Source organism: Parasteatoda tepidariorum, chromosome 11, assembly GCF_982258835.1.
Source record: "Parasteatoda tepidariorum strain Cologne lab strain chromosome 11, Ptep-v5.0, whole genome shotgun sequence".
NCBI lineage: Eukaryota > Metazoa > Arthropoda > Arachnida > Araneae > Theridiidae > Parasteatoda > Parasteatoda tepidariorum.
In genome coordinates this window covers 32935562-32945393 of record NC_141765.1, presented here as the reverse complement: position 1 = coordinate 32945393, position 9832 = coordinate 32935562, and the positions used below count along the sequence as shown (strand labels likewise).

The 9832-nt window shown below is 31.2% G+C and overlaps 1 protein-coding gene across 4 annotated transcripts in view; it reads left to right on the top strand.

Moving 5' to 3' along the window:
• The first annotated feature begins 2946 nt into the window (after window positions 1-2946).
• Window positions 2947-9832, top strand: part of LOC107450100 (homeobox protein DLX-6-like) — a 63727-nt gene continuing 56841 nt past the window's right edge. The window contains exons 1-2 of one of the 4 annotated variants that reach the window (XM_087154336.1): window positions 2947-3232; window positions 7101-8132. In XM_087154336.1, the coding sequence (XP_087010462.1) occupies window positions 7805-8132 (328 nt within the window). In that variant the 5' untranslated portion in view covers window positions 2947-3232; window positions 7101-7804. 4 annotated transcript variants of the gene reach the window in all.

Below are 9832 nucleotides of genomic sequence, written 5' to 3'. Positions count from 1 at the left end.
GATCAACATCCTAAAAATGTAAATCTAAGGGCTAGTGAAATTTGGGTCATTTTTATTTTACTTCTTTATTTCCAGTATTATTGAAAGTCGTAAAATTGAATCTAACGACTCCAATCGTGTAACTTCTTCGCATTTTCCTTGAAGTTGAATTATAAATATAAGGGAAAACTCCAAACATCATTTTGCGCCCAGGAGCGCAAACACTTTCTCTCTTATCTTGAATTGGCTTAGCAAGAATTTAGCAGCTCATTTGCTGGGATCATCCAGGCACTTCGGAGCACAAATCTGAAATCCTGAATCCAATATCAAGGAATAAATTGATCTCTAACTTAAACGAAAAGACGTAATGTTCAACAAAAAAAGAACCAACATAAAACTAGGTAAATTAAAAAAAAAGGTTTTTAAAAACTAAGCTTAATATATTTAGCTTGTTAAATGAATGATTAGAGTCTCTTATAAATTATGTAAATCAAAGTACAAAGAAACGAAATCATTAAAAGTTTTTTTTATTATTTTTTTTAACACTTCTGTAAAATCTAAAATCGTTCATTCGATTAAGGGTCTCTTACTCAAGTGACCCTCTGGATCCCATTCCTAAAATCCAATTCTGGGGGTACCAAAAGTCAGTTTTATGAATAAAATTAGGAGGCATTTATCAAGAAATAACATTGAATTTGAAAATATAGAAGAAAATTTAAATGAAAGCATAATCAATGAAGTATATCAACCATAAAAGGACTGCTTGAAATTTGACTAAAAAGTGTTTATAAGGAGATCAACTTGAATGTATGATTGTGCGATAGAAATCTTCACTAAAACAAGGAACTTATGGCATAAAAATTAACAATCAAATGAAACTCAAAACAGGGATTATGGAATCCGCATCTAAAATTTACTCAACAAAATCGGCTCAAGTTAAACCCGTGATCCTAAGTTACCCAGAATGATCAATAATGAAATTTTCCTTTCTTTTTAAACAAATGGATGAATTCTCGCAATCGTTAAATCGACTTTTTCGGAAGTGAGAGATTTGACTATTTTAGAAAGATAAATTTATTAAATCGAAGTTTATTTCAGCACTTCTCTCGGTCAGACTAAAGCAGTCTCGCTCTTATGATCACCTTAGCTAATAATCACAAAACAATTTCTTCTTAAACAAAGCAAAATCTTTTCAAAGCAAAGTCTTATGAGATCACCGTAAGGACCATCCCAACTTTTTTGAGTACCAAAAAAAATAGCATATGAATTAGAATTAGATTGGTGTAATATATTTACACGCAAAAAACTCGCAATTAGGTTCTCGTTCACACACAAAAAAAGCATCTAGTGCGAATGGCAGCTTAGCATGAGAACCAACAAAACGCACAACTTATTAAGAAAAAAATATTCACCAACAAAGAGATTTAACTTACATTATAGCTGCCTGCCTTATCATACTTTGACAGCTCTTAAAACTGAATTCACGCCCAATAATTTCTAACTGTATGTTCAAACTATGAATCGTGCCATTTTTGTTTATGTTTTTTGCGACTTTTTGATTTCAGACTTCTATTTCTCTACGTTTGATACGTTTTTAGTTACTACTTTAGTGTTTTAAGACACACAGCAGTTGTTGAACATAACTTCGGTTCCTGCTTAATGAGTTATCTATTGGTAGTATGCTGACCAAACTTCATACACTCGATTTTTTTATTTTATTGTTGTGTTGTTGTTTCTAATGTCACTTGCCAAATACCAGCAAGCCTGCTTGGTAAAACCAGGCGAATTTAAGGCAAAAGTGCGTTTCTCGTTTTCCAGGGGCGTCATCTATGGCCAAGAATATGACTTCAGCCACACACACGTAACGCCCGTTTATAGGGTGATCCCATTCATACATCCATTTATCTACCGATCGTAATTTTGACCTACACCAGAGAACGAGCAATCTCCAATTCAGTAGCCGCAGATGTATTGATTTGTTATGGAAACATGGAGGACTTTGTGACACAACAGATTTAACGTATGCGGTCTTCGGTTAGTGGGGATGGATCGAACTCACAACTTTTTGGACATGGGCCCAACACCCTACCAATCAGACTATCCCGGTCAATCGCAAAATTTATTGTTGTGCATACATATAAAGGCTTGTGTGTTCAATAGAAAAAACGCATTATTAACCTATCATAAGTTGATGAACAGATAGCACAAAATAGAAAAGAATAGTACAAAAATACATCCGAAGTTACAATGGGATTCGAACCCGTTTCCTCCACGCTTTAGAACTTTTGGTGGAATTACATTACCCTCACCTACGGAAGCCAGACCTCCCAACAACAAGGCTTTCAATCCCGCAATGTTCTCCGGCTTGATTTCAACAGGGTTCACCGACTCTAGTTGGTGCTGGATCACGAAGAATTGTCAACAACTCCAGTTTCATATACAGGGCTTGACTTTGATTGTCATAATTTAGCTTGTAAAAGTAATTGCATTATAGCTTGATTTCTTTTGATATTAATTTGATTAAACACTTAAAATGTAGATTAGACTCATCAAGTGTTCATTTTGTTTTTCGAAATAAACAAAATTAGTTGTTGTAGTTGTAGTTCATTTACGACGTACTAGAGCTGCACAATGGGCTATTGGCGACGGTCTGGGAAACATCCCTGAGGATGATCCGAAGACATGCCATCACAATTTTGATCCTCTGCAGAGGGGATGGCACCCCCGCTTCGGTAGCCCGACGACCTGCACGCGAAGTCATGCACTTTACGGTAGAACAGTTTAACGAGGACCAATACCACACGCCCTCGGTCCCTACGCAGACTGATCCAAGTGGTCACCCACCCGCACACTGACCGCCGCCAGTGATGCTTGACTTCGGTGATCTGCCGGAAACCGTGTCTTGACGATCAGTCCACTGCGGGACAAACAAAATTAGATTATGCGAAGTTTACTTACAGCAGTAATAGACACTCGGAAATAGACTTCAGTAAATTTTTCTCGCTAAATCTCTGACTTAAACATTTTATCATGCATCTTACAAATATTAATGTTTAATTTTAATACATCATGGCATTTTTTTAGTTACATGCTGTAATAATCTCTAAGTATATTAGTATGAATATCTATTATGATAATTATTTTGTTCTAATGATGAATATAACTAGAAAGTGCATTCAGGTTAAAACAAAGCAGATATACGCGTAGATCTAAGAGATGTTTTAGTGTTTGAATTTGTTTGCATTCTTTAACTGTAAGTACAAGTTCGGCTTCAATATTTCTTTACATTAAATTTAATAATTGTAATATATATGTAGATAGATTTAAATGTTTTATACTTATTAAGAATCTTGAGCATTGCCGAAAGAGATAGGTACTTGATGAAATATTTACGAAGTATAGGTGACTTCGAATTCTTATACAATTGAAATAAAAAGAGAGAAAAATTGTGCCTATATATATTTATTTTGTTTCAAGCAAAATTGAGTTTCGCAATGCGTGAGGTGATAATTTTTGCTTAGTTATTCATTCATTGTATTTTTTTCTTTTTCTTTTTGTTTAGATATAAAAAATTATAGCTTGCGCTATGTTTTTCTGCTTTATAAAACAAAAACGAAAAAAAATTGTTAAGTTGATCATTAGAAGATAACATTCAAATAAATATTTTTGAAATTGTATATGTAGGGATGATTCATATTAAATTACGAGAAATGTTTTTTGAAATTTTATCCAGATCAAAAACTCTAATTAAAACATCATATATATAACCATAGCACACAAGCATGCATTTACATGTCTTAAAAACAGTCTAGATCTTCAGATCTCTTATAAAAACTGATAATTGGTATTGAGTTGTGATGACTCATGTTTAAAAATACTGAAAATCCCCACAATTTCAGAACTTATTTTTCCTTTGCCAAAAATATTATGACATCCATATTTTTTACGTAATAAAGCGATGTTTTTTGCTGTGTGAATTTTTATTTATTTTTTATTTTCATATATTTTACAAACTGAACATCATTAAACTAATTGAAATACAACCCTAAAGTCGAGGACTAGCTTTTGGAATAGATAGAATTTGTTTCAAAAAAATTCACAATAAAGGGAATCTGCTGCGAATAGAAGAAAATAAATTAAGCTGTTTTTTTTTTTTTTTCCAAATTAAATCAAGGCTATGCAATTTTGCCAGCAAATTTTAGACTATATTTCACTCAAATTTCTATAAAGTCAAATGTCTGTGAAATTAAATTACTGGATTATTAATCAGACTGAGAATGCGACAAATGCGTCAACTAACTGAGCTTACAAATAAAACTTATTAACTACCATAAACTTAAAACTCCATATTTATGAAACTCATAGAGTTTATGATGGAGTATGTTATTGTTAAAAAATAAAGAAAAAAGCTAATTTTTGTGTTGAAAAAATTAACTTTAATTAGAAATGCATTTATGGAGAATATGATAGTCATCCTTATTTAACGTCTTTGGAAATTTTCCCTGCGCATGAAAATAAAATAAAAATCTGATTTGAGTTTCAATTTGGTGAAAATTATGGTTTTATTAAATTTATTTATGCGTACTTCATTCTTTTTTTGAAATGCTTGTTGAATTTAATTTTTATTATTACTATTTTTAAAGAAGAAATACTTTAACTTTTATGTTTGTTTATTTTGAGCTTTTACTATGTTAAGGTTGAGATTTTTTTTTTACTTGCTTTCATTTTTATTTATTTATTTATTTAACTTTTACAATGAATATTAAAGATCTAGTTCTGTTAGTGTAAAATGTAAGTTGCAAATTATAAAAAGATTTGCGTTAATTGTAAGAAATATGCTACAATTTATATATCATAAATTAATTACATAATACAAAATGATACAGTTATGACTGTTTATGCATGACGTAAGCATGTGTTCCATAATTTCTGATCTTACCAACCCCTTTATCAGCAATAATAAGCAAATTAAAAATATATTGTAAGAAAGACTAATTTTCTCTTATTTGTCGCATTAAATTGACTTTTACCTGTCAATATATAATATTAGGATTAAATTCAAATAAAAGATATAACATTGAATTAAACACAATTCATGTTATCATTTTTTATAGAACTTTTATTAGAATATTTTTAAGGAATATTTTGCGTTTTCCGTCCACGGCGAAAATTTTGTTTAACTTTAATTTTCATGGTCAACTTTTATTTTAAATTTAATTTTTTTAGGTGTAATTTTTTTCAACTTTTTTTGTTACATTTTCTGCATTAAAAATAATATATTTTATTTTATAATCAGCGTTAAACAGCTGACCTAATTCGGAGCTTATAACTATCAGCGTTCAACTCCATAACCTTGTAATTTTGTACCCAACCCAGAAAACAAGAGAACTCCTGTATCAAGCATTGTGACAAACTGGTCTTCCCGAAGGACTTTTTGATGGAACTATCCCGTATATACTCAAAACGGAAAGGAAAACCACGAAAACCTGCCACGGTTAACCAGATGATTCTAATCCATGATCCGTCTACCACTGAAGATATTATACGCCAGCACTGTAGTCGGTGTGATTAGTGTTATAATTTTTCCCCTTATAGCCAGTCGAGAGGGTTAAAAAATTTTACGCTTTTATTCTTACATTCAGGAAAATTATCAGCTTGTATGATATGCCTTTCCTCAAGACTTAATATATTTTTGACCGATGACGAATTCGCTCATCCAATGTCGAGTTAACTCATCATCGGTTCACAACGTATGGGCATGGAATCAATATTTAGAATGCTTTACTTCCATATTTAATTACAAAATAAGATAGTGACATGGCATAGTTTCTGAGTAATATTGACGGTCAACAGAGGGTTAAATCAAAGGAGAGGATATGGAGTTAATATTCTCCCACAGGTAAACCGATTTTGTCAAAAAATATAACGGTATTCTCGATTCTGTCTCCTTATCGGGACCTCTCTTTCGGTACTTTTATTCGATTCATTTTTATCAATTGTTATTAGTTCCATTACTCTATTACTTTTCCTCCATTACTATTATTTTATTTAACTTTTCTAAAGCTTACGAATTTTATGAAGTCAAAGTGTAATATTTTTTTAATTAACGGGCGTAGTATAGATTTTTTTTTCTTCTAATATTATGCTAAACTCAATTACTTTTTATGTATTCAGAAATTATTTAGTCTGTTAGTTACAAAAAAAAAAAAAAAAAAAAAAAAGAAGAAGAAAAAAGGCTTCTGGTCGACAGCCCACATTTTGTGAAGCTATATATAAATGTCGAGAATTTTATTCTCAATGTCACTTTAAAACATCACTTTATAATATCACTCAATATCACAAAAATATACACTTTGTTTCATTAATACATTGGGTCTGTTAAAATATTACGTAAGCATATATTTGTCCCTCTCTTATTTCTTTTATGTAATTTGTGACCACTTCTATATTTACACAAAATTTTTGTGAGAAAAAAAAAATAGCACTGAAATTTTTTTTTATCAGATAAAATAAATTTTATTAATCGACGGGTTTAGTATAGAGCTTCAAATTTAATTTAGGTGAACCAACTTTGGTTATTCAGAATCAACTACGTGTGATTCAAACTAAAAAAAAAAAAGGGGGGGGGAAGCCAAAGTGTACTTTACGGTATATTTTAAAAAATTTTATGTCTTAATTAAATAACCTAACTCAGATCTACCCCCGTCAGCAAAAATGCACATCAAACCGTCTCCAACTCAACCATGTACCAACTGAACCTTAACCATGTTTAACCTATTAATCGAGCAACCTATTTCAAAAATTTCAATTTTTATAAATTTATTTTAATATTGTATGTGTTGTATAATTGAGTAAAGTGTGATAAATATTAGTTAGCGTAATAGTACATTATTTAAAATACACAAAACCGAAGGGAAACTTTTTGTGTCAGAATTAAAACATGTTTAAGCTTAGCTCACATACTATTTTTGACTTTTATAATTTAATTCAATCACAAATCTTTCGTTGCATTCTTTTCTTTATTAAAAAAAGTTAACGAAGAAAAAGTGGAAAAAAATAACGACTTCAGATATTTTATAATTAAATTCCAAGAAAATTTAATGAACCTTTTCTATTTCTAGGAAGTATGGAGCACAAGATGGGAGAACAATAAATATAGTTCTCTTTTAAATAGCCAAGTAATTTAAAAGAGCCAATAACTATTTTCACCGAATGCAGGAAATAAGCTAATAATCGCTACCTAAATTTGCCGTCCATCGGAGATACATACAAGGTTAAAAGAGCGTTCACAGAGCCTAGTTTACACAATACTGAATCTCTTCAAATATCATTTTCTTGACAAAACCAAAGCTTTCCCTATGTATAGCCAGCCTAAATAATTGCCCGTGGGGTAGATACGTCGTCCAAGCCTGTAAAGCGGCCAGAGTTGATGATTGACAGGTGAAGGCGGAGTTTAAACGATCCACCAACCAATGGTGCAGCTGCAGTAGGCGGAGACCAGGACTAGTCTTTCATCCATATTCATCCTAACGTTGGAGAGACGTTTTCTCCCGCCGAAGGGATACTCTTTCATTTGTAGCGCGAGAGGTAACACGTTCGGACGGCAAGTTTGAAGCTTGAGAGACGAGTATTCTTACATAAAGGAGAAGCAAAAAAGAAGAAAAAAAAAGATAACAAAAAAAGAAGTTGTGTTGTTTTTTATCCTTCTATCGTCTCGTGCTCCTACTTCAAGGGCTAAGTTGAAAATATTTTTTTGCGTTACGGTGTGCCTTCAAAAGCCGTCACCACGTTGAATTTCACAGAGTTTTCGGCCCCCTATTCCAGCATGGCTGGTGCAGCGGATGGCCTGGACCAGGACGGTACAAATAAATCAGCATTCATGGAAATTCAACAACAGGGGCTTGCGGGTATGCCCCACCATGCCCAGGCTTACCCTATTCGTTCAACTTATTCTTCGCAACCATCACAGCACGAGGCAGTATTCGCCTCAGCCCACAACTCTCGGCCGTTGGGTGCAAATCCTTTCCCCATGAACTATAACCCCCTGAACTCTTCTCTTCATAATGCCCATTCATATCCAACTCATCCGTACCTGGGTTCGTATCCGGGAAATGTACCCGGCTGTCCGCCATGTCCATCACCTCCAAGGGACGGTAAGTAATTTTCTCTTTATTACACTTGATTACATCTGCTCGACCTCATTAGAGGCAAGCACGTGCTATGGGTGAATTTGTGTTTACCTCCTCCTCCCCCCTTGACCCACCCCCTACTTCTAAATCACTTCTATCATTATTTAATATCTAATAATGTATGTTCTCCATCATTTATGTCACACTTCATATTTAAATATAATTATTTATAATGGTAGCCCATAATTGCTAAAAGTTTAAGCTGTAATTGAAATTAAAGTACTAGGGATTAAGCAATGATTTATTTTTATTTTATTTTAGGCTTTGGAATTAATTTAAATTTTTGTTAAACCAATTAAATAATAATTCTTCATTTGTTTTTTATTTTAAATTTTTTCTTCCTTACAGTTGGAGTAAATGTGATAAGTTAGGTCCCCTTTTAAATGTTTGCATTTCATATTGTTTATGACTCCTAATTCTCGCAAATCTTAACGTTTTTAAATTTATTTAATTGAAATTAGAATGATATATTATAAGTTATGTCATCGTTTAATTGTTTCTAATTAAATATTTCTTAATGATATATATATATATTTATAGTTATCGTTCTGCATCATTTCTTTTATTAAATGCTCACAATTTTGTATCAAATCATTGTTCCACATTTTCCACTAAATCATTTAAAAAAATTTAAAAAAAATCTATTTACGTTGGATTTCTGTTTTTTTTTTTTTTTTTTTTTGTTCGTTTATTTTGTTTCATTTCTCTCTACAGTTTCTATTTTCTTGCATTCCTATCTGTATAGTTTTTGTTTTCTATAATTTTTTGTATAGTTTATATACCATATTCGCTATTTTATTCTTTTTCCTGTATTAACAATATTTCAGTTCAAATATTTGCAGTCTTTTCGTTATAGTTTCTAATTTCTGTATTTTTTACTTTATTGATTTTTATTTTCTGTATTTTTTTCTTCTTTTTGTTACATTTTCTGGTTAACGTTTAACAAATAATTTCATGATGAAAAGTTTTCACACCAGAAAATGGAGCTTTAATTATTTCTTGCTTTTTAAATGTTAAGTTTTTCATGAAACTTTAAGTAAAATTAAATAATTAGTTATTTAAGAAGTACTTAGCTAGCAGTAGTATATTTTAATAGATGCTAGTAAAAATTTTAGATGTATAAGAAATAAATTAAGTGAAACTCATAAACATGTTCTGCAACTTGAGTCTTGCGGGTTTTAGTTGATTTAACAATTTATTGTTCACACCTTAAGCTTCTCGGAGTAAAATCACTTATGATTTAGCTAGCATATGCAAGTAAAATTTATCTCTTTAATAAAGGCGATTCATTATTAAATAACTGAAAATCAGATGAGATATTGATTTGAATACACTCTTTTAAGTTTCATTAATAATGTATAAGATATCTGTGTATTGTGCTAGGTTATGAATATCTTTATTAATTATTTTTAAGATATGAATAAATTATTCTAACCATTTTTTAATTCAGCTAATAGCTTTTAAAAGAATACAAAAAGCGAAAGTATAGTATATGAAATAATAAATCACGGTTGAATAGAATTTGAGGGTTTTCACATTTTATTTCTTGTCTTTTCGATTGATTGCCGATATATTATTGAGCATCATCAGTTTTATGGCATTGTTATTTTTTGGGATCAATTCTCCAAGTAGATAATAGGTGAATTTTACGTCAATGTGTATTC